Source organism: Xyrauchen texanus, chromosome 3, assembly GCF_025860055.1.
Source record: "Xyrauchen texanus isolate HMW12.3.18 chromosome 3, RBS_HiC_50CHRs, whole genome shotgun sequence".
Taxonomy (NCBI): domain Eukaryota; kingdom Metazoa; phylum Chordata; class Actinopteri; order Cypriniformes; family Catostomidae; genus Xyrauchen; species Xyrauchen texanus.
The window spans coordinates 30,196,075-30,222,528 of NC_068278.1; the positions used below are offsets into that span (position 1 = coordinate 30,196,075).

The 26,454-nt window shown below is 39.7% G+C and overlaps 1 protein-coding gene across 1 annotated transcript in view; it reads left to right on the forward strand.

Annotated features, from left to right (window-relative positions):
• The window catches only part of si:ch211-284e13.4 (insulin receptor substrate 1-B), a 43,680-nt gene that overhangs the window by 642 nt on the left and 16,584 nt on the right, over window positions 1-26,454 (forward strand). Inside the window, exon 2 of the mRNA XM_052106754.1 lies at window positions 1,955-5,119. Within this exon, the coding sequence (XP_051962714.1) occupies window positions 1,955-5,119 (3,165 nt within the window). The remainder of the gene's footprint in view (window positions 1-1,954; window positions 5,120-26,454) is intronic.

The following is a 26,454-nucleotide window of genomic DNA, read 5'->3' on the forward strand; positions in this document are numbered from 1 at the left end:
TATTTGCAGAGCTGTTTGGAATTGCAAACGTCGAGTCAAATGCACGTTCTACCCCACCCGTCAATGTAGCCACCATACCTGGAAATGTGGACGCACGCGTTATTAAAAGGGTACAATTAATTACTGTGCATACGTTGTGCAGCGGTCCAAACAGTGTCTGTCGTGGACTCGGGATAAATTCACAATTTTATTTTAAATGTGTTAAATGTTTATGAAAAAGTGAGCTGTAAGCCAGCGCTGTTAGACCTGCAAATGCTCTCATCTCTTTCTACTATGATGCGTAATATGAGAGAGTGGCGCATTGTGCAGACGACTCTGCTGCAGCGCTCACGACTGTTTTTGTTTTTCTACACATTCGTGCATGTTGTGCGTGTAACCTACATTTCTATCAGTGTTTCGGTCAGAGAGTGGAGCAGCAGCAGACGCGCAATTATTAGAATTCGGGTCTCCTATTGCCCCATCCCTCGTGTTTTGTTAGTCCTGATACCCACACCCCGCCGCTGATTGGACCGATCACCGGGTTGAACATCAGGCCAGTAGATGCCGAGCAAGCGTTTCTAGAACCCTTCCTCGGATCTGGATTCGCGCTCGATATCCGTAAAAGCTGCAATGGATTCACATGTCTGACGTGTTTTGTACTCAACTTATACACGCAGAGGATCTCCCTCGCCGTCATATGCACAGGCACACTACAAAATATCTATCACTGGTCGGTGGTCATAAACCATACTTGAAGTAAATCACCTGCTTCCAAAAAATTTGATAACACATGCACACATCAGCTAAATCAGTAGTATAGGTCTAGTCAGCCAAAACATTTTCTCAATTAATTGTTTGATTGCATCAAGATCGTTTGTTATAAATACAATTTCGTCGTTTGGGTTAAAAGTTAAACCATTTAATGTTTGCTTTGAATATAGAGAAACATGGTTTAACTATAATTGAATTGCCAATTCATTATCCATTTGAAAAATTAAAGCTATAAAGGTGCACTCAGTAATTTTTTCCTCACTAAAGATTTTTTACTTCTAAAGAAATTAATTGTAATTTTTAAAATGTATGTATAAAATCATGAGCACTAACAGGAGATGAAGACTTAAGTAATATCTATAAAGTTATAAAAGCTGTTTATTTTAAATGGAGTGGGTCCACTCATTGGCAGGGCTGCGTTAATATGATCCTGTGCCCTGGGGCTTATAGTTTTGCTGGGCCCTGTCAGTTGTCAGGTGGCCCAGGTAAGCCCATGCATTAAGCCCTGGGAAACCTGTGCATTATTGCGGTCCTGCTCATGGGGGCTGCCATGTTAGGATTACAAAACCAGCTGAATACTACTCCCTTAATCTCAGTAATGCCTGTTATTTGACACTTTCACTTAAGAATGAAAGTAATTGTGACTTAAAGTGAATAGTACATTTCTAAAATGGCATCTGAAACTGAAAACTATTGATTTTGAACGATGTTGCATCCAAGCTGCTAGAAGTCCTATGGAGGTAAGTCCAAGATGACACAAACAAAAAAAAGTTACTGAGTGCACCTTTAAGGATGTGGCCAGCATAGTTCCATTTTAATGGACTGAATTACTTGAGCCTCCTTGAACTCTTATAGAAATTCAGCCAGTATTCTGGAAAATTTTGACTTGCATTATTGTTCAAAATGATTTTTTATTAATACATAATTAACAAAACATACATGCATTCATACATACATACATACATACATACATACATACATACATACATACATGTATACTTGCAGTGAAACAACAGCCTGTTGATCTTATCATTTTATGGTAAGAATTAATAAATGAGTTAGAAATTATAATTAATGTTATTCAAATAATTCATGATTAGAATTAAATGTAAATGTAAACTCTATCAGATTGTCTTAACTTCATGCATGTTTATTTATTTTCTTATTGTGTTCCTATCTTTTACCTATATTTTTCTGTCTGTAGGTAAGACTCCGGATGACTGTGACAGTGGAGGAGACTGTGGACTTCCTTCCCCTGGTCCTGCCTTTAAGGAGGTCTGGCAGGTTAAAGTTTGGCCAAAAGGCTTGGGCCAGGCCAGGAATCTAGTTGGCATCTACCGACTTTGCTTGACCGACAAAACAGTCAACTTTGTCAAACTTAACTCTGATGTTGCAGCTGTGGTCCTCCAGCTGATGAATGTGCGACGCTGTGGCCACTCTGAGAACTTCTTTTTCATTGAAGTGGGTCGTTCAGCCATGACAGGCCCTGGAGAATTTTGGATGCAAGTGGAGGATTCAGTGGTGGCGCAGAACATGCATGAGACCCTTCTTGAGGCCATGAAGGCTCTGAGTGAAGAGTTCCGTCAAAGAAGTAAATCCCAGACTGTTGGTGTGTCTTGTGGAGGTGGAACTGCTTCTAACCCTATTAGTGTACCATCTAGACGGCACCACCCAAATCTGCCACCCTCCCAAGTTGGCTTTTCCAGACGTGCTAGAACGGAAACCCCAGGAGTACCTCATAGCACCAACACTTCCCCCACTACACGGCATGGATTCTCTAGGTCACGAACAGCGAGTATTGGGGCTCGTACAGAGGATGGAGGGGGCAGAGCAACAGCACACAGCACCAGCCCGAGTCTCAATGGTTCATCCTGCTCAACTACCCCAACCCTGCGACCTAAACCCACACGAGCACCCACTCCAGCCAAGATCACCCTCAGCCTTGCACGGTACACTCCTATCCCTGCACCTTCCCCAGCTCCCAGTCTCTCTTCCAGCTCTGGGCATGGGTCAGAATGTGGGTTGGGAATAGCTGCTTTTGGAACAGTGCCCATTTGCGCATATACCCGAATTCCTCAGAGAGTGTCCATGTCAGGATCACCAAGTGATTATGGTTCCTCAGATGAGTATGGTTCTAGCCCTGGTGAGCACTCCCTGCTAGCCGCAGGACTCCCTGCTGCCCTGGTTGAAGGCGGAGCCAGTTACATCCTGATGGGTCAGCGAAAAGGGTCACACAAACGTGCTCATGGACGCAGGGTTCTTCGTCGAGCATCTGGTCGTGAGTGTGAAGCTGAGCGCAGGTTGCTCAACAAGCGAGCTTCCTTACCCTCTACCTCTGTCCAGGAATGCTTGGTCTCTCGTCACAAGGAGGAGGATGAAGAAGACTATGCAGTGATGTCACGCAGTGCAAGTAGAGAGTCTTTCAATTCACGCCGAGGATCAGTGGGTTCAGCTACAACATCGTTGGTGCAACTGGAAAACTCAGCCGATAAAGGTGTCAGTACTAAAGGTGGACCTGAGGATTCCTCAGTTGACAATGGCTATATGTCCATGTTACCAGGTGTTACAGCTCCTTCTGCTTCATTGTCATTACCAGTTTCTGGTTCGGATATAGTGTCAAAGGGTGGAGATGAATACATGGCAATGACCCCCAATAGTAGTGTCTCACCACCTCAACACATCCGCCTACCCATCAATGAAGAATACATGATGATGTCTCCTAACAGTAGCTGTTCACCAGACCTGCATGGCCTGAGTGGATGCATCTGGAGCAGCAGGGGCAGCATAGAGAGTCGAGGAGGCAGCGACTACATGAATATGTCACCTATAAGTGCCAGGTCAGCATGCAGTACTCCTCCGTCACACCCAGAGCAGCAACCACTGCAGTCAAAAATGGTCTATTCTTATTTTTCATTGCCACGTTCATACAAACTCACCACCCTCTCAACACGCTTTGAGGAGGATCTGGACAGGGTTTGTATTGGTAGAGGTGAAAGGGAAGCTGGAAGAAAGGTTGGACATAGTGGTTACCATTGTGGAGGGGAAACACCTGTGGGCTCAGGTGGTGGCTGCCAACTCTCTCTGTCTTCATCCTCTTTCTCCTCTAGCTCAGCTAGCAGTGAAAGCCTTGAAGACAGATCGTTGTCTCTGTCTGTAGGTGGAGTGGGAAAAGCAAGTCGGTTGGGCACAGGACACAGGGTAGGGGGTGCTCACCCCAAAGTCTCATCCCACCACCATCACCAGCAGAGATGTGGGCCAGGTGTCCAGAAACAGGGTCATTTATTGCAAAGGAAGGACAGGTCCTCCAGCTTTTTTGTCGATACGTCCAAAGCCAACACGCTGCCAAGAGTCAAGGAGACTTTGCTACCAACTGCATCCCTGAGCCCTGGAGAGTATGTGAGCATTGTTTATCAGGGTAAACGAGCAGGGCATGACAAAGGGAGGAGTACAGATAAACCAGGGAACTCCATTGTTCAAGGACCTCAAAGAGCCTTTCACAGACCACAGCCATGTCAGGGTGGAACTGCCAACCTTCCACGGAGCTTCTCAGCACCCCTCTCCACCTCCATCTCTTTATCCTCTGAATACGTGAACATGGACTTAGATAACTCACCTTCTTCTCTCACTCCTCTCTCCTCTTTCAAACCTGTGCCAAAAATCAGAGAGGAACTCACCAGAGCTCCTCAAGTGGATCAAGAAGTGGCACTTAGGAAGAGCAGGGAGACAGGTTTGACATCTGCAGATGTGGCCGCTGCTCCTTTTACAGACTACACTGAGATGAAATTTGGATCCCCAAAGTCCCCAAAACCTGGCCAAACACCCAAACCATCCTCCATGGAGCAGGAGCACAACCCAAATTTCCCCTCCCCCAAGACTTTTTCAAATGTTGATCAGAGTGCCCGACTAGTCAGGGCAGAATCATCAACAAGAAGACGGCACCGCTCAGAGACATTCATGGCCCCTCCAACTCTCCCCATCTCCCCATCTCTTTCTCCTTCTCTTTTTCCTGAAACACCACACGGTGCTCCATCACGACAGCAAGGATTAGAGAGTAACCTTTGGGCTAGTGGTCACCCACCCTCCCCACAGTGTGCCAGTCCTTGCATAGCAACTCTATCTGTTGTTCAGGCTTCCTCCTTGTCCCTGGAGCAAGGCCTAAACTACATTGATTTAGACTTGGTCAGTAAGGAGAATTCTCAAACCAGTGTCGATGGACCCTCTGGCCCTCACTCATTTTTTTCTCCTGTAGTAGTAGGAGTAGGTGGGGCAGGAGGAAGCACTGCCTCCTGCATCAACACATATGCCAGCATTGATTTCATCAAGTCAGAAGAAATGAGAGTTCATCAGGCCAGCAGGAAGGACAACAAAGGTAAGAACATTGTACACTACATAATTGTCTGTTACAAAAGCAGGGCCCTATGATTTCTGATTTCCGCTATGCGGAAAACTTGGATGGAATTGCAGAATCCATTCATAAAAGCAGAATTAACTGTAAAATGCAGAATGTCACGAAATTTAAATTTATTTATGTATTAATGCTCAATTAATCAAATAAAAATCATGATACTCTATCATAGAGTGACTATTAAACCACAAAAGGCTGAGATTAATTAAATAAATAAACAGTCTGAATTTGCTCTGCAGTTCAAAGGGTATTTGTAAAGCCGGACGCTGATACACTGATTACACCTTGTCATAAGCATCACTTGCGTTCTGTGTTTGTAACATACAGCAGGGCACACATTAACCTTGAAGTGTGCAGAACATGCAGACAAAAATTTATGTAATATATAGCAGCCTTGTGCTTTTTATTAAGAACATTTAAGCCATATGAACTGCTTGTCCGGATGTGTGAAGCTATCGTGAAAAACATACAAACTCAAAGTGCTTCATTCAGTTAACTAGTTAGTCAGTCAAGAAATGGCGACATAAAAATACTACTGCTGTATTGTAAAATGGAACATTCATAAAGTAGTAATAATAAATATCAATAATAATTGCATTGTATTTAAGCAATATCTCACAAGCAAGAGTGCTGTTGCCCTATGTAAACATTTTCATCAATGCTTTCATTAATACCGTGACGCTCTGCTGTGTAGCACTGTATTTCACAAAATAAATAATTAAATAACTCCAATGTTGTGCTTTGGTTTGTGCTGTGAGTATTTATATAGAAGCACTTTTGATAAAAATTATGTAATGGTATGTTGAAAAGTAATTGTATTATTTTGCATTTGATTCAAATTCTATGAATTCATTTGATTTGACATTTAAACAAATTTAATTAAATTTAGGGCCCTATATTAAGCGTGCAAGCGTTAAGCACAGCGCAATGCCTTAACTCATAATTGCAAAGTGAATGGGCATGGCCATGAAGTGTTGTGCACCTAGGTACAAGTGGGTTTGGCAAAATCGCGCACACAAGGCGCTAATTGGGCCAATGGAGGTTCTTCTCTTGCACCATCTCCATCCTATTATACAGTCTATACCCTGTCAAGCACCAGTGATATAAACAAAGACAGTAAGTACATTCATAAGAAGTTGGTTGTGTAAATGGAATGTATGCAAGGAATTGGAAGAATACAAATATGGATTTACATTCCTTTTATATACATAGAAAATGTGGAAAATATAAATGTAGGCTCTGTTAAATTTCAGAGAATGTAAGTATTATTAATAATTTTCATCCACTGACACAAATCGTGGCTAAAATTAACAGTGATTTTATCGGCACTCACTTCAATTCTACCAGTTTTCATTGATTTTGAAAAATATTATTCATTTATTGAAACAAATTTTTTTTTTACCAAAAATATTTCTAAATTCAAATTACACTGCAAACGAAACAAAATATAATAAAAAAAAAACCCAGAAATGGTCAAAAAATCTTGCCAGGGGGCCTGGGTAGCTCAGCAAGTGAAGTCACTGACTGCCACACCTGGAGTCACAAGTTTGAATCCAGGGCGTGCTGAGTGACTCCAGTCAGGCTTCCTGAGCAACCAATTGTCCCAGTTGCTAGGGTGGGTAGGGTCAAATTGGGTTAACCTCCTCGTGGTTGCTATAATGTGGTTCTCACTCTCAGTGGGCACACAGTGAGTTGTGAGTGGATGCCGCGGAGAATAGCGTAACACGCCTCTACACTCTGCACTTGGTGTCCACGGTAACGCATTCAACAAGCCACGTGATGAAATGTGCGGATTGATGGTCTCAGTCGTGGAGGCAACTGAGATTCATCCTCTGCCTCCCGGATTGAGGCGTGTCACTACATCACCACAAGGGCTTAGAGCGCATTGGGAATTGGGCATTCCAACTTGGGGAGAAAAGGGGAGAAAAAAAATCTTACCAAATCCAAACATTTTACTCTCTCCTCCTTCCACCGGCCCCTTTTGCTGTGACTTAAACATAACAATACAAATAATAATATAAAAAACTCTAGAAAATGTAACACAAATCACATAATTTTTTGTTTCAATAAACGGCTTCAACAGTGATCGTAAAGTATATTATTCGATGTTCTGTACTTTCAGAATTTGGACATGAACTTTATTACCACCTGCTGGTGACATATTCAAACTACAAATGCAAGAACTGAATTTGGACTTCGCGCTGAATTAAGAGGTAGTATTGAAACGTCTTAGCGCAATGACCAAATTCTTAGGAAAATAGCAAATTGCACTTTGCGCCGCTTAATTTGCATACAAAACTCTCACAGTTTGCGCACCTACACCCAAAGTAGCGCAAAGACTCCCACCCATGCCTATTTGCACTTTGCGGTGGCAAAAAAGTGCACATAGAATTAGCGCTCTCACGATAAATTGCATTGAGCTGTGCGCACTCCCGAAATTAGAGCCCTTTATGTAATTCAACTTTAAAACACGATATTCCTATTTATTTTACATGGAATTTGGGAAATAATAAAAGAGAATTTGGAAATGTTTGAAAATTTAGAAAATTTGAAAGCAAAATTTTTCCTTTTGTTGTTGTCGTTTGGCCGTTTTGCTTAGAATTAATCTCTGGATGTTTTTACATATCAATCAAAATGCCATGTCACCTCTCTAATAAGATATTCTGAGTCTTTGTTTCCTAAGAGGAAACGTTTTTAAGCTGTAAAGCAATAATAAATCAAATTCACATACAGTATGATTATACATTTATTTAAGACCTATATGCTCTTATTATTTTTGATTTGTTGTTGCCAGTGTATGGATCTTCATATATACATTGACTGTAAAAGTTTGTCCTGCTTAGGCTCTCAATGATATTAAAGGTATTTTTTGGGGCCTGACACCTCTCTCTTTCTATTGTTATAGAACAATAGTAAGTATCCTAGTTCTGTTTTTGGACTGCTCTGCACCTTGTTCCATTAGTGAGGAGGGTGTGGAGTGTAAGAAGAATCTGACAGCTCCTGTATAGTATTAACCACAGATAATTTAGGCTGTAGGCTGTGAGTGTATGATTGTTACAGTTTGTGAATGCATAGTAAGGGCAATGTGAGTACATGCATCTGTGTGTGTCTGTAATGTGTGTGGTTAGGGAATATAGCATATTTGCGGCTCCTTTAAGTGTTTGTAAGGGATACCTCTGAGCATCCCTGTATCCACATATATATTTAACTCACTGTGATTGTAGATAATTATGGCTGTTTAACTTCAGTCTTGTTGAAAATGTTCCTGAATGTGGCTTTGCTGCTTCTCATCTCTTTCCTCCTTTCTCTCTCTTGCTCTCCTTTCTTTCCTCTTAAGTCTTTCATCTTGACCTTTTTTATCTATCTCTTTATTTGGTTACATATAGACAGACTCTGCAAGATTCTATACTTTATAAATTTTGCATCTACTAGAACTTGAAACTAAGGTGTGACAAGGTTCTTTAAGCTCTGAACGAGGAAGCGGGAGCCAGGTGAATAATCCAATGTGAGTCTTTTATTTACAAAACTCTTTCAGTTCAACACACAAACTAATGGCTTTTCAGCCCAAACAGAATCACACTCTATCAGTGTCGTGAGTCTCTCTCTCTCCCCCATCCGGCAGTCTGGACACCCTTTTTATCACCCACCAGCTCTCACTGACACACAGAACAGCTGTTAGAAATCATTTCCCACAGGTGTCAATCCTTAATGTTCTTCCTTTCCAGGCCTCGTCCTCCACAGGCGTCGCTCAGCCATGCCCACAGAACCAGATACCCCATCGCCTGACTCAGGCTGGGGAGCCATCTGGCATGTGACTTACTACACCCCCCCCCCCCCCACCACCAATTTCTCGAGAGGAAATCCGGAACAGCCATCTGAACCCCCGGCCTGTGAACCACCTTGAATGTAAAAGGCTGGAGAACCAGTTACCAACGGGTGATTTCGGTCCAATAATTAGGCACAAACCTATGATAACAAACAGCCAGCACCAGAAAATACCGCTACTCCTTTTTGGTCTTAGGTCTCTGGCAGGTTGCAATCGCTGTAGTTTTATCAATTTGGGGTCACACCTGCCCATGACCCAAGTGGAAGCCCAGATACCATACTTTCACCCATCCAATTGCACACTTCTTTGGGTTTGCCATGAATCCTGCTCGTCTCAACGACCTCGGGACAGCCCTCAGATGCTGCAGGTGCTGCTGCCAATCATTACTGTTAATAATTATATAATACAGATATGCAGCGGCGTATGCAGCATGCGGTCTGAGGATTCGGTCCATGAGCTGCTGAAATGTAGCGAGGGTCCCAAACAAACCAAACAGAAGCGCCACGAATTGGTGTAATCCTAACATTGTGTAAAATGGCGTCTTTTCACGGGACATGGGAGTTAAAGCGATTTGCAAATATCCCTTTGTTAAATCCAGTGTCGAATAAATGCATGCTGCGCCTAACCTATCAAGCAGTTCATCAATCCGAGGCATTGGGAACGCATCAAATTTAGACACCGCTTTGACTGTTCTATAATCCACACAGGACCGGACTGAGTCATCACTCTTTGGCACCAGCACCACCGGGCTGGCCAATCACTGTGGTATTCTTCTATTACCCCCATACTGTATCTATCATGGCCTTTAATTCTTCCCGACCACTTCTTTTTTGTGCTGGGTAATCGGTAGTGATGACTGCGTACAACTACCTTTGAGGTCATCTCGATATGGTGCTCAATGAGATTCGTTCAACCTGGAGGAGGCGAGAACACATTGGAGAATTCTCCTTGCAACCTGGCAACCTCTGTGACTAGTGAAGGTGAGAGGTGGTCTGCGCAAATGACCGGCGTGATTTGATCAGTGGCCTTTAAGTTCACCTCCGCTCCGAGCTCTTCCCTCTCCAGAACAACATGTTTTTTGAAGATTGAAATGGTAAATCTGATGTCCTTTGCCTCTATCCATTCGTTTAACCTCATAATCAATTTTCCCAACTCACCATGTGACCTCAAAGGGTGCTTGTCACTTGGCGAGTACTTTAGAGCACAATGTAGGGAGTAATACAAGGTCTTTATCTCCCGCTGCAAATTCGCACTGCTGAATACCCCTATTATGCAGCCGGCTTTAACGTTCTTGAGCGTGGAGCACATTTTTCTGTGTTAATTGCCCAGGTGAGTGTAGTTTTTCTCTCAGGTCAAGAACATATTGAATTTAGTTTTTGCTGTTTGATAGTCCCTCCTCCTAATTTTCCTGTAGGATGTTGAGCACGCCACGCACTCAACGCCTGTACAATAATTCAAATGGGTAGAGCCTCGTGGAGGTTTGCAGGACCTCTTGTACTGCTAATAACTGGGGCTTGAGGACCTTGTCCCAATTTTGTGCGTCTTCGTGCACAAATTTATGAATCATATTATTTAGTGTCTGTTAGGAATGAAACTTGGATCTCTTCGTAGTTTAGCACACAACACTTCTACCATCAAGAATTCCTTGGTCCCTTTCTGTGCATGCCCAGGTAAGTGCAGTCGGGAGTCTGCGTATCTGGAGACTTCATGAAGGGAGAAGAAAGAACGACAACACACAGTTGTTTCTATTCAATCCACTCAAACTTTATGCTCCGTTGGGGAATATCCAAGATGGCCGCATTGACAACAGCGTGAGTGTTTGCTGAAGCTCAAGTCTGCTTTATGAACAATTTTCTTTAAATATTGTGGACTCAGTGCATCTATCTCCATATTTGTTAACAAAGGATAACATCTCTTAAACAACTCTATAACTAAACCGGCACAAATAGATGACAATTAAGAGCGTGTTTTGCTCAATTGTGATTGTGCTACAATGACTTCCATCAAATCTATGACTGAAGTTGTACAAGAACTGAAAAACGAGTTGCTTGTACACTTTGATTCTAAAATGGATAAACTACAAACAAGTCTGAATACAATAGAGGCCTCCCTGTGTACTATTGGAGACCAAGTCTCCCTATTGGAACAAAGAGTCAGCGCTAATGAAGACAATGTATCCGATCTGGAAAAACGTATTGAAATCCTAGAGAAGGAAAACACTCACCTGAGAGAAAAAACAGAGGAGATGGAGAACAGGAGCCGGTCATATAACCTCAACAAGCAGTGGGCCACGACATACTGGGCTTCATGCAGCAGCTTATTCCTCAGCTTCTCGGTGCGGATAATTACCCATCACCTCCAGTGATTGAAAGGGCACATCGTACTCCAACTGTACGTAATCTCAACTTTAAAATGGGTGCAAGATCAATCCTGATAAAGCTCCTGAACCGTTCCCCTGAGGAAGCAGAGGGCTTCCTTAGTGATATTTCTATGGGACCTCCGTAATACTCCGTAATATTGCATGACTTTCATTCTCTCTTTTTTTTTTTTTTTTTTCCTGGTCTGATGTGGGCAGCAGACCACTTCTGGCTGAATTAACGTGACCTCTATTTGCCGTAAATCGTATAAATTGCCGTAATCTCACAACAAGTACACCACCTTAGTAGTGGCTGATAGCAGGTCGTTATGAAGTACCGCCTTTTTGTTTCTTAAGCTGCCCGGACTTTATTTTAGACTGGTATATAGCAGTAATTTATTAATGATGCATATTTTTCTATGTTTTTTTTTTTTTTTTCTTCCCCAGAAGGAGGGGTGGGATGTTCGAGGTTGAGATTTTTAGTATGAATTTAGTTCACTATTTACATTCTTTAGTCCATCTAACAAAATGCTAAAAAGCAGACTGAGCTTGGCAAATTTTTTATTCATTTTTTTGTTTAGATTATGTTTTTATGTAGAAATGTGTATGTGTATGTATATGTGTATGAGTGTGTAAGCTCTCTTTTCTACCTTTTTACTGCTAGTCCCTATTACCGCTATGCTTTATCTGATGGACTTTTTGTTTATTGTCATGTCAAAACTGTATTATGAACTTTAGTAAAGGTATGTATATCATTCATCTGAATATTAGAAGTTTACTACCCAAGATTGACCTTTTAAGAGCCTGGCTTACCTATAATAAACCTAATGTAATTACACTTTCTGAGATCTGGCTCAATAGTACGATATCAGATGATGATATAAAACTTGACAATTATGTTTTATATAGAGTTGATCGTGACTCTAGATGAGGAGGAGTGGCCACATATATTTCCTCAACTCTAGTCTCAGAACTTATTACACCAAAGGAGAATCCCTTGTATTTTGAATCTCTCTTTGTTAAAATTAATTTTTCATAAAAATAAACAATTAATAATAGGTAATATTTATAGACCCCCAAAACCCCGGTTGAATCCACTAAATGTATTATATCAACTATTAATTCCCTTGATGATCACACTGAAATGATAATTCTGGGTGATTTTAATAATAACTGGTTAGCTGGCTCATGTAGGCAAGATCGTAATTTATTTAGTAGTTCAAATTTAACACAACTTATAACAGAACCCACCAGATCGGATTTCAAATCATCATCCTTGCTAGACTGGATCCTAGTCTCACATCCAGATAGGATCAGTTCATCTGGAGTATTGTCTTACTCATTTAGTGATCATTCTATGATCTACTGTGTCTGGAAAATAAACATACCTCGACTACCTCCAAAATTAATTAGGGTCAGACAATCAAAAAATATTAATTCTGAACACTTTATCCAAGACATGACTAACATTAACTGGGATAGATTTCAGTTAATCCCATTTGTTGAAGATGCATGGAACTATTTTTATTCAGAAGTTACCAAAATTATTGATAAACATGCACCTTTTAAAATAATTAAAGTTAAGGGAAGACATCTACCTTGGATAAATGGTGATTTAATAAATCTTTTCAAAGATAGAGATAGAGCTTGGAGAAAATACCGCTCAACAAGGGATTCTACAGAATGGGATACTTATAAGAAGTTGAGGAATATATGTACAACAAAAACGCGAAATGCAAATTATTTTAAGGACTGCCTAGCATCAGATTATAACAATCCCAAAGTATTCTGGGAAAGAATTAATAATTTAACCAATTTTTCATCTAAAAAACAATATAATTTCATACGAATAAATAATGAAATTATTAAAGATTCTTTTGAAATTGCTGACGCATTTAATCAATACTTTACCAAAGGTAGTCCTATATCCTCTGATTTTTCTGATCTCAATTCTAATTTTAATACTCCTAATCATATTTGTGAAAACTCCTTCTCATTTAGATCCATCAGTCCTATAGAAGTTCAGCAAGTTATCGACAGTTTAGATAGCAGTGCAGGTCCAGATGGGTTGGAAATCAAGTTCCTGAAAATGGCCTCACATGTCCTGGCTTATCATTTGTCTGATTTATTTAATCTATCATTGACAACATGTACTACCCCATTATCTTGGAAACATACTAGAGTTACTCCATTGTATAAAAACGGTGATCAACATGACATTAATAATTATAGACCAATTTCAATAATTAATAGCGTGGTGAAAATATTTGAAAAAATTATTTTCTTTCAATTATCAAAATATTTTAATGATTCCAATATTATATCACCTTTTCAGTCCGGCTTCCGACCAAATTTCTCTACAACAAGTGCTCTTCTAAAAATTACTAACGATATTACGTCTTCTTTTGATTCTAATAATTTAACTGGTGCCTTATTTATTGATTTAACCAAAGCTTTTGATTTAGTAGACCACTATTATTTATCTTCTTCTAGATAAACTGTATGATATTGGCCTTTCAAGATCTTCTTTACTTTGGTTTAATTCATACTTACACTATAGACAACAATGCGTTTTGTATCAGGGAAGTTGTTCGGATTTTAAAACTATTGATAGAGGAGTACCTCAGGGCTCATCTCTCGGACCGCTATTGTTTTCTATTTTTATAAATAATCTTCCACAAGTTTGTTCTAATTGTCAAATTCAGTTATATGCCGATGACACTGTTATTTACTTTTCTAGCTCTGATATTTCTTATATTCAGCGATCAATTCAGTCTGACTTTGACGTAGTTCAAAATTGGTTTACTTATAACAAACTTTTGCTATATAAAAAGAAGACTTATTATTTGTTGTTTAATACAAAACAAATCTCACCACAAACTGACTACTTGATTAATTTTACAGATGGAACTCCAGTGTTAAAAGTTGATGAGTTTAAATATTTAGGTCTTCTGCTTGATTCTCAATTGTCATTTACATCACATATTGACTTAGTTATTAAGAAAATATCATATCGAATTAGAATACTTTATTTCTCTATTAATTGTTTACCCGTCAGGTTAGAAAAATAATTATTACTCAGTTAATACTTCCAATCCTTGACTATGCTGATATAATTTACCAAAACACCTCCGTTACAAATCTTCGTCCTCTTAATGTTGTTTATAATAATCTTTGTAGATTTGTACTGAGGTGTCCATACAAAACACACCATTGCCAAATGTTTGAACTATTATATTGGCTATCTTTAAAGTCAAGAAGGCATTATCACTGGTTTCAGTTTATTTTTAAATGTTATTACTTAAATTATCCTTTGTATTTAAAACAATATCTAATTCCATTTCGCTCTTCACATAATTTAAGGAACACAAATCAATTATATTTTTAAGTTCCTAAAATTAATAAAGAAGTAGGTCGTCGGGCATTCAAATTTAAAGCTCCTTCAGATTGGAATAATGTACCAAGTGTACTTAGATCCATTACCTCGTTTAATTTCTTTAGGCCATTACTACATGATCATTTGCAGAATATATGCTCTTGCTTTTGAGTACACCCATCTCCAATTATCATGTGAACTTCATTATTTTCTATGGTACTGAACCTGCATGCCATGTTATGTATGATAATTGTATACTTAATGTATCAATGTACTTAGAGGGCTTGTATGTGAGGAGATAGTTATGGAGAGCTAAATGTTGGTATGAATGTGAAGTATTATGTGATATATAATGTAACCTGTTGTCTGTATTCATGTTTGTTCCTAGGACCCCCTCGAAAACGAGATGGTACATCTCAAGGGGCTATCCTTCAAATAAATTTCAAAATTTAATAAGGCAAGCATAATATTTATACCTTTCATATTACAAAGAACAACCAACAGCCAATAGTATAGTGATAGCAAGACTTGCGAGACAGCCAAGGACAATAAATGTTGATCGGAATAGCATGGGAACGGTAATCATATGAGGTCAAGCAGTCCTAGATATTTGTTTTGTCCGACTGAGATATTTAGCTAAGGAAAAGAGTATGTGCTGGTTGGAGCGCAAAACATTCTGAAAGAGACAAGACAAACTAAGAACATCTATGAAGGTCATGGACTCTTCGTGCGTGTGGTGTGATTCTGTGATTCGCACACATACATTCATACTTAGATGTCAAACTAAAGACAGTATGTACAATTTATATTTCTCACAGCATCTGATTAGATCGTTCGACCAAGCCGTCAGTTTGGGGGTGGTAAATACTGGTCTGAATCGATTTAATCCTCAATCATTGTTACAGTTCATGTAGTGTACGTGACAAAAATGTTGAGCCCTGATCAATGAGGATTTCTTTTGGAATCCCCACTCGGGAGATTATTCTGAAGAATGCCACCGCAACACTACGTACTGAGATGTTGCGCAGAGGCACTGCTTCCAGATATCGCATTACGTAGTCCACCAGAACCAACACAATGCGATGCCCACGTGCCGTTTGCTCTAATGGCTCGACGAGGTCCATGCCAATTCTTTCAAAGGGGACCTCGATCAATGTAAGGGGGTGCTCTTGGCGTGGCCGGCGGATTCACCAGCTGACATCTACGGCATGCCGCACACCACCTGTGAGCATCCCTGTGAATGCCCGGCCACTTGACACTTAGACGGTTTAGTGTTTTTTCATATCGGAATATGATGTGCTGTCTGGAATAGCATTGTCATCTTGCGGTCCTATTTTAGCAAGCGTGGCTGTATTCGCGGTCACAGTGGAAGATCCCTCCTGAGTACTAAACTCCGTAACACCTGCCGGTCCTCTGCTTGAACCTGGACTAGAACCTGGAATCGCTGCTCCTGTTCCATGTGTAGCTCACGCAGGGCCTGATGTTGAGACTTGTGGATGCTAGCGAGGGTCTCGAAGATTTCAGCCAGTGGTCAGGACTGCCATGATGACGTTTCCTTCCTCCAAACAATCCAGGGTTTCGGCACCACTGTGACAAGTTTCTTTAAGGGTGATTTCACACTTCTGATTATGTCATCAACATGAGTAAAAGCTGCAGCTGTTTACCACTTTGTCTAGGTAACAACTTGAGAAGACCTCAGTGTGTTAAGTATTAAAGTTTGTCTCTTTGGATTTACCACGAAAATTTGCCATGCACAGGACAACACTTGTGTTTGTCTTCCGCAGATGCATTGAATATGCAATGATGTGATGAATATTAGCGTTTGTCTTTTGTGAGCCCACGGATGCATTGCTAGAGATGTGAAGTGTGTGAGCTGCTCTCTGATGGAGGTGTATTTGGAGCCTGCAAAGATGCAAATTAACGTCAACATGTGGTACACTTCCACATGTACAGCAAACCGTTCTGGAGTTCACATGAACTGTACCCCAGACCACCTTTTCAAGCGGACTCAGGTGCAGTTTGCGGGTGCTCACCCTAGTGTGGAAAACAGTCTCATATTACACCAAAAGTGCTATTGTGAAAACACACTAATACTCTGAAGGAGGAAGCGGGAGCCAGTTGAAAAATCCAACATTAGATATTTACAACACTCTTTCAGTGTAATACACAAACAAATGGCTTTTCAGCCCATACAGAATCACACTCCATCAGCGTTGTGCGTCTCTCTCTCTCTCCCGTCTGGCAGTCTGGACAACCTTTTTATCCAACTCTCACTTAAACACAGAACAGCGGTTAGAGATAATTTACCACATGTGTCAATCCTTAACATTCTTCCTCTCCCTGCCTCACTCTACACAGATGTCACTCGGCCATGCCCACATTACCACATAAGGAAAGCATAATTTTAATTTGCAATTCAGTATACACACTGTGGCATGCCAATGACCATAGAGCTGATGCATATACTGCTGTATCTGGACTTAAAATTACTTTCGGATGAGTTGCTTAATTTGCTCTTAACTATGGAAAGCTTCAGGTCGGTGTAATCCAACAAACTTATGTTTGAGATAAAGGCAAAGGCACAATGCACTTGAACCTATATCTTCTTTAAGTGGAACATTCACCCAAATTGTCTTATTAAAGATGCTGTGTGTAATTTGATATGTTAAAATGCTTACTCCTGTCCCAGCTTAATGTGAAACTGCAGCTTTCACAACATTTTTAAAAAATTGTAGAAATGTGAGTGGTTGCTGCTACAATACTAGGGTGTTGTGTTGGTAATGGTTATTCCAATGTGTACTGAGTAGCTTCTGTAGATATGTGGTTACTAGGGTGTTGCTAGGTTGCTAGAATGACCCCCAAGTCTACCAAGATATGGCTTGCATCCTCCCTTTAATTTACTATGGTGTATATGGATTTTTATCACCCGTTTTAATAACCCTTAGATGACAATGGTTAGCCTGATCACTTAGAAAAGAAACAGCTAATTTTTCAACAAGCCATATGATGTATTATCATTCATGTATATATAGCACACAAAGTGCATGTCTAGTTATGCACCAAAGTGTAATACTGAGGATTAGGTGTTTTGTTGGAATTCCTACTCTAAGCATCAGCAATAGTGATGCTTGCTGTTCTTATGAGTAAGAACTACTCAAACTTTTGAGTTAGTGTCCCATCTTCATTACTCACATTTCTCAGATTAAAAGAACAAAGATTAAGCTCTGTCCAAAACAGGAAGAAGAAAAAAAAAAACTAAATGTCAAGGTAGAATCCTTGACTGTGCAATTTATGTTCAGTGCTAGGCTTGATAAGCCTTGAGGAATCCAGCTTTTAAACTACTTGCCATCAGGAGAGAAAGGGAGTGGGGCTGATAAAAACAATGGCAGGAGATTGTATAAGACAAATGGCACAAAAGTCAAAGAAATTATTATTATTATTATTATTATTTATTTTATTTTTGTGGTTGGAAGATAGATGACACCAAAGAAATTAAGGATGGACTAAGAGGGAGTTTGAGGCTTCTGAAAGACAGTAAGTTTGAGACTAGATGAGAGAGACAGACAAAGAGTCAGACCGTCAATGCAGGTATTGTGTGACTCAAAGTGACGCTCTGAAGGCTTCACCTCATTCAAACCCAGTCACCACAGTGGTGCTAAACAGAGGGGAATCTGCTTCAACCCAGAGCTGTCTAGACAAGCAGGTTGCTGTGGGTCAGAGGAGCTGTAATGTAGCCGATCCATCAGCAGCCCAGAAAATACTTTTCTTTATATTTGACCTGAAAAGGACCTTTACTCACACTAGCATTAATGTATGGCTGTGAATGTGTGTGTGTTTTGTGTATGTGCTGAACATTGCAGTAATTCCTTGCATAACCCGACTGGGATTATCATCGGTTAAAAAATAGAGATAACACGAAGCATATTTGCCCTTGTGTAACTCTTCCCAGTAACATACCTTTCATAGGGCTAAAGTTTAGGAATGTCCACCTCTAGTACGTGTTTGTCTGTATACAAATTTGTTGTTAAAGCACAAATCTTTGTTCACCCATCGTAAGCTGCTTTTCATGTGCTGATCTTGTGTCTTGTTGTTGTTTTGTTCATTCAGTGTATTAGAGGGTCTATGTAGTCTACATCTGACTCTGATGAATACTTGAAAAAGAATTGTCCCCTGGGTACAGTGTACTTTAATTGTATCACACAGAAACTCAAAAGCCTGTTATTTTGCATCTCAATACAAAAACCCTGATAAAAAGACCTAATGATAACATTAATTTTATTTTTAATTAATTTGTACAACATTCTGTCATGATCATATTGCTAGAATTTTCCTTTTCAATGGGACAACAAATTAGTTATCTAGCAGAATGTCCAGGCTGTTGTTTTCTATGCAACACAAGTGAATTAAAAGTAATCTTGCATTCCAACATCTTTCCTGGTACAGTGTTTCCCCTATATGCATTTTGCAGCGGCACTGCGCAACTGCTGAATTATGAGTGCCGCTGTTGGGATTTCACATGGTTAAATTTATATTCTTGACGCAACATAATGCTTGCCAATCCCAGTCAGCTGTGCACTTTCTACACTGCAAAAGGGACCCCACCACACACACACTTACTCATAGTTACATCACAGCAAAACAAAACGTGTCAAACTCGCATAATTTCAAGTGGCCGGCGGGTTTATTTCTGAAATGTAGGATGGTAGGGAATTGCAATGTTTCACTGAACAATTAGTTAGCGCTTTCCTTGTGAATCTGAACCCCTGTCATCTGTTTGTTTTGAAGCGCATTTAGACTGAAACAGCGCTACACTGTTAAATTATCAACACAGCTGAATAATGAATAAATCAGCATGAGGGCAGAGAAGGCGCGGTAATTCGCGGACTGGTCTCAACCGAACAGAATATTTTAAATGTGCCTATGAACCAGTGAGATGAGCGACGGGGATTGCGAAACCTGTTTCAATAAGGTACAGAATTGTTTGCTGCAAAACTCTTATATCTCGGTGGTGAAACTATATTTTATAACAAATAGCCCAAACAGGGGCGTGTCTAGGGGGAGGCTGGGGGAGGCAGTGCCTCCCCTAGGATAAGCTCTGCCTCCCCTGAGAATTTGAGAAATAATCTGTCCATCTGATCAGAGGCGGCGTCAGCCGATTTTGCCGGGGCTTCAGCCCCGAATGTTTTGAGTGTAGCCCCGAATGTATTTTGAATAGTTGACTGACAAATATGAAACCGGACAAAAGCCTATGTAAACCCCCGAAATCATAAGTTGCCTTATTTCATTGTGCTTTGGCTTTGCACATACTGCATACAGCCTGTAAAAATAGACATAGGCATAATCTAGCCTATAGAATAAGTTCCTTTGCTGTCGGTAGCCTATGGGCGACTCCGTTTCTTCCTCTCTGTTGAATATGCAGCAGGTAGAGGAGGAGCTTGCACAGTCGTTGACATCAACTAACGTTACTTAGTGGCGAGTTAACGGCAATTAGCAGGAAAGACAGCAAAAATTAAGCAAATGAGGCTTTAGGGATTTTTCCGAAAGAAGTCAGTGGGTAAGAATTCACATTTGTTTTTGTCCTTAAAGTCTTAAGATCATCATCTAGCTGGCTTTCACCCACAGTAGGCTAAACCTCAAGAGTTGTAGCCTCTAACCTCCTTGTTTAGATTGATGCAGCTTGGTAGCTCTGAGTTAAAGCAGTCATCTCTCACGCCAGAGACCGTGGTTCGGGACTTGTTCGCAGTGTACTTTTCTTGTTTATCAGGTGTTGATTTCGCTAAGGATAACCAATAAGCATTAACATAAAATGTATGTGTGACTTGTTTTGTTATATTAGTTTGTAGGAAATATACACTTTGATTTGATTAAATGGTTTTGTAGAGGGTAGCAAAGATGAGCAACAGACTGAGGAGCAGCAGCAGCAGCTGTGCCAGAATCAGGCATGGAAACTGGTAACAATTAATAAGTCACTTTAATTTAGAGAAAGTTAAAAGTGAAACATTGTTTATCTCAATGATCCTAATGAAAGGATTTTGACAGATGAATTATTCTCATAGAGATGATGAGAATTATATACAGTTCGATGCCATAGTGTGTCAATGAACTTAAACTAAAGTCATTCATGTATTGCTTTAACTTAGGATCTTATACACCATTTTGACTATTTATGTCAAAAAATATAAATTATTTATATTCAATATTTTTTTTTACCTCACTTTACTCACTATAATATAACTCTTTTGTGATGATTTTATGTTAATGTACATGAAAATTCAAGAATCATGATAGATATTAGGGCAATCCCACTGATCTGCTCTTCCCAATACATTTTCTTCAATGGTATTGGTCCACAATTTGACATATGTAGCACTTGATGAATTAGTTGTTTGAAGCTGATTTGCAATAAGTTATGTGCTGGATCTGTTCTTTTGCATCACAGATGATTCAGGGAGGAGAGAGGATGTTGAGGATAGTACTAGAGTGGAAGATTTAGGAACTGTAGAAACAGGCCCAGCCAGAGCAAAACTCAAAGAATACCCTCTCACCAGCTTTGGACTACAGGGAAGTGGTTGCTAGTGTGAAAATTTAATTGTCTGGGCTAAGCCCCGGATGTCCTTCAATGCTGGAAACGCCTCTGCATCTGATGATAAATTACAATTTAAAAGTGGATTGTTTTGTGCATATTTTTCCATCGCTAGCAGATGAGTGAGGTCTGACACAACAAAAATCCAGTTTAAGCCCTGTAGTCTAATAGGGGTCCTGTGCCTATCTCTGGGTTCCTGGCTTAGAAAAAGATATGCACTAAAACAGGTTGTGTGTAGTATAGCTTAATTTTGCGCCGATTTTTTCAATTGTTTATGTTGCCCCCCCAAACAAGCCAAATGCCCCCCAAACATGATATCCTGGTAACCCCTCTGAGCCCCCACATTCTAAAAGGCACTGACATAAAACAGGAGAAAACATAAAATAGAAGTCTTTTCAATTCTCAGATCACAGCGCTTGCAAAACGTAACCATGGATTTACTTCATTAACACTAACTGTACTGTATTACGTATGGTAGTTGTGGCAAAATTTTCTAAATGTATTTAGACTGCTATTGTTCATTACAAAAATGCCATAGTTAGTTATATACAAACCATAGTTACTAACTATGGTAGTGAGGAGCCATGCATGGTTTTACCTGGTTACAATAAACTATAAAAAATATCATTGTTAAAAGATGCTGTAGAAGAATGGTGCATTTTCATAATTATGGTCCAAGCTATCAGTTTACCATCTGTGTAAAATCTGTTCTCTTGTAGTGCTCTCTGATTGTAGGAAAAAGTAAGTTGTTTTGTTTGCCTTCAGAAATTCCAAGACATGACTGTAGTTTAATTAGTAGGAGCCTGATTAAATTAATCTGTAAAATCTGTAAAGAAGATCCAGTTTATTTAAACTGTTAGAATATTTCAATTTAGCCAAATAAAAACTAGGTGTTCATTCTTTCCACAGTTGATACTATTGTATCATCTGTATTGTATTTATGATCATAATTTTCATCTGCATCCCAACCTCAAAATCAATGCTGTAATGTCAAATGTGCATTTCAATGCACATAACATGTAATATTAATGGCATGGGTGCTACCAAAGCAGGTGTTGGTGCTACATTTCAAAGGGCCCTTTGAGGGCATAAATAAACCCTGATGTGGCCCAGGCTGAAATTGAGTTTGACACCCCTGTTTTAATCTATACTTTGACCAACACACGTTAGTACGTGTCCGGCGTTGCAGGCTTGTGGACGCATGCACAACACCACCGCTGCTGAAAGAAATCATAGGGGACCACTGATGTTTCATGATACATGTGAGAACATTTTTATTTAAAAACAACTGGAAGCGCAACATAGTTATTCAGTGAATAGCAACTTAAATTGTGGTCTGTTCCTTACACAAAACTGTCATATTGTTGTAGAATACACACATTAACTACTTGAAAGATACAGTTACTATCCACAATACTTACATTATTGTATCGAAAAGAGTAACTGGGACATTCTGCAAACTCTTTTTGTGTCCGACAGGAAAAGAAGCTCAAATGTTCAGGATTTAAGCATGAGGGTGATCAGATTAACTATCCCTTTAACACAACCCCTTGCTTTCTTTGCTTCATTAATTTCCAGTTGTTTCTACAGTAACAATATGCTATTCTTTAGGACATACAAAGTAAATGCAAATGTGATTATTATTATTTCAAATTGATTAAAATATTTAACTGTCCTAATAATTCATAGTAATCATAGAAGGGCAGATTTATTAATAGAAGGTAATAGTTATTTAAGACCAGTATGTACTATAAATCCAGTGGCTGTAATCATTTCTAGTCCAGTTTCTGCTCACTGCTTTTCCAATCTCTGTTTGTCCTGAATAAGTCAAATGACTTTGATTTTGGTTTATACTTAATTATGTTGTTTTTGTACTGTTAATAAACATCCTTTACTTTTATATTTCAATGTTTTAGCCTCAGTTCAAGTTTCTATGACAGAAAGAATCTCAAACTGCTCATGCTTTTCTACTTCAAGTGAAAAGGTTTAATGCTTATTTTTGGACTCTTGATTTTTCCTACGTCAAAGGAAGACTGATCCGTTTGGTTTCCTTAGTGATTCTAATGAGAGTGTTGTTCTCTTTCTCCCCCCTACTTGTCTTTCTTTCTTTCTCTCTTTTTTCTCTGTCTGTCTCTCCAAAGATTTGGTTCCAATTCTCTCAATGTCTGACAGTATAACACACACACACACACACACACACACACACACACACACACACACACACACACACACACACAGAAGCAAAGGTGTAAAATCTGGATTGACAGTCAGGGGTCCCTCAACAAACACCTGCTCCTCTTCCAGCTGTAGTTACTATTGCCTCACCAACTGTTTAAATTCAATAAAAAAATACTATTTTCTGCAATAATATTTAGTTTAACATATAATGGTTTTACTTATACAGTAATATACTATTCTAAATATTCATGTTAAAAGGTGCATCATCTGCAGTCCTGCTCTGGGAGATCTTTATATTCATGGACTTTATTCATTGTAGGGCCATATGTAGTTTTGACGGGAATGAAAATTAGGCAGTGAGGGTTAGAAGTACAGTTTGTTCAGTTGGTTGTACTGATATATAATATAAATATATTTTAATATTAAGTAATATACACTCACTGAGCACTTTATTAGGAACACTATTATCCTAATAAAGTGCCTGTCATGGTCTTCTGCTGTTGTAGCCCATCCGCCTAAAGGTTCAACATGTTGTGCATTCTGAGATGCTATTCTGCTCACTACAATTGTACAGAGTGGTTACCTGATTTACCGTAGCCTTTCTGTCTGTTCGAACCAGACTGACCATTCTCCGTTGAATCTCTCATCAACAAGGCGTTTCTGTCCACAGAACTGCCACTCAATGGATGTTTTTTGTTTTTGGCACCATTCTGGGTAAACTCTAGAGACTGTTGTGCATGAAAATCCCAGGAGATCAACAGTTCCAGAAATACTCAAACCAGCCCGTCTGGCACCAACAATCATGCGATGGCCAAAATAACTGAGATCACGTTTTTCCCCCAATCTGATGGTTGATGTGAAAATGTACTGAAGCTCCTGACCCATATGTGCATGATTTTATGCATTGCAATGCTTCCTCACCATTGGCTAAATAGATAATCGCATGTACAGATGTTCCTAATAAAGTGGTCAGTGAGTGTATATGTATATACTAATGATATGGTCCATCTACAGCAGGGGTGCCCAATACGTCGATCACGATCTACCAGTCGATCGCAAAGGAAATGCTGGTAGATCGCACAAAATTTAAATGTACTTTCGTTAAATTTTAATAAAAATAAATATAATGTCTTTCCTTCTTTTAGTTTCTGTTTGACTTGCACTTGACGAGTAAATATTGACCAGACGAGATTTTGTTTATTCAGTTGCCATGACAACTAGGAATGGAATCATGTCTGATTCCATTCAGTTTTGCCTAATCCGGGCAGTAGCATCGCAATTTTGCGCTCTGTTCTTAGAAGTCCTTGGTCAATATATACTCGTCATCAGAATAAGGTAAATGCCCTGGCTATTGTAAGATATTGTGCTGTTGGTGTTTTTGGGTTTAGTTTTAAAACTGAATGATATCAACATTGAACATTATTATATTTTTGTTATTAATTAGAAGGTGAATTCCATGTAGGGTTACATGCAGTAGTCCCAACAAGCATTTTCTTTTTTTAAATGAAACTGTGTTTTTTTTTAGTTGGTAGATCTTATTGAGTTGGTCATTTAAAAGTAGATCATCACACTAAAAAGTGTGGGCACCCCTGATCTACAGTATCAATAATACCAGATATAAACTGAATTTGAGCATATCTATGATGACCCCTCAAAGATGTAACATTTAAACTTGTATTACTGTATATAGTGTGTTATCTTCTGATGTTTTATCAAAGGATGGCCCCATAGATATCCACCTCTTATTTCTCACTGACCTGTTTTCATTTTCATAAAATTAAATATGCTGCGCCTCTGAATAAGGTCCATGAAGGTGAAGATCTCCCAGAGCAGGACATTTCAGCAGGTTATATAACCACCGCAACTCACCTTATCAACCAGTTTACCTTCAATCTCACTCAAGGATTATATGAGCATATGTACTCATGAATTCTCCTTTTGAAATTGTAGTTAAATCTTAGTTTTTGTCTAGAGTCAGACGCAATACTGATCAGAGGACAGCTCTACATTGTTGTGGGAGATTGAAGAAAATATGTTAAATAATTATTTTAAGCAAACACTATCCTTACAGAATGTATGTACTGTATGTGTGTATTTGTGTTTGTCTGAGAGAAAGAATAAGTTTGTGTGTGTGAGTGTATGCATATGGATACACGCGTGTGTGGGTAGATGCTTGTCTGCAGAGAGATTATGGTTAACTCAAGTGGGTGTACCGTGAGTCGAGCCAATTGATCTGTCTGCTGTTAACAAACCATCCAGGCATCCACACACATACTGCCACACACATGTATACACACTAGGAGCAGGAGTGAGTAAAGGTATAGTTAGACTGTAGAGGAAGAAAAAGAGATAGTAATAATGTGTGGTTAGACTACTGATATTGTCCGAATGAGAGGAAGATACAGAGGGACAGAAAGAGTGTTGTTGGTCTGGAGAAGAGAGGATTTATTTAATTGCTCTTAAGAATGTGTATGGCATCTCATACACTAAGGTAAAACATACTGATGTCTGATTTGTGAGAGAATCAGTGTAATGTAGTTACAGGGAAAGGAGGAGGCGAGAACCGGCTTGACAATGTAAATAATATTTTAATTACCAATGTGGCATGGGGTGCGTGGTCGTGTGTCGGTCTGCGGGAGAGAGACAGAGCGGTAAGGCTCCATAGCGGCGCTCTCCTCCAATCCCGGGTTCTCGGCACCACTGTGAACTGGTTTGGCTGGGGTGATGGAGGAGTCAGGAGACAATGAGGCAGGTTCAAGGTCAGTACTTTAATTTGTACTTTGGTTTGTATACACACGACGGTAACCGTCGCTATAGTGTAAACTATACACGTTGCACACTTCTGGCTGTCGTGTTTTCTGGACACTCTCTCTCCCTCTCTCGACACTTGGCATTCCTTAAATGTCTCTCTCCGTATCCCTATAACAAGACACAGGTGTTAGAGGTAATTATAAACCAGGTGACAAGCCTTACCGCTCTC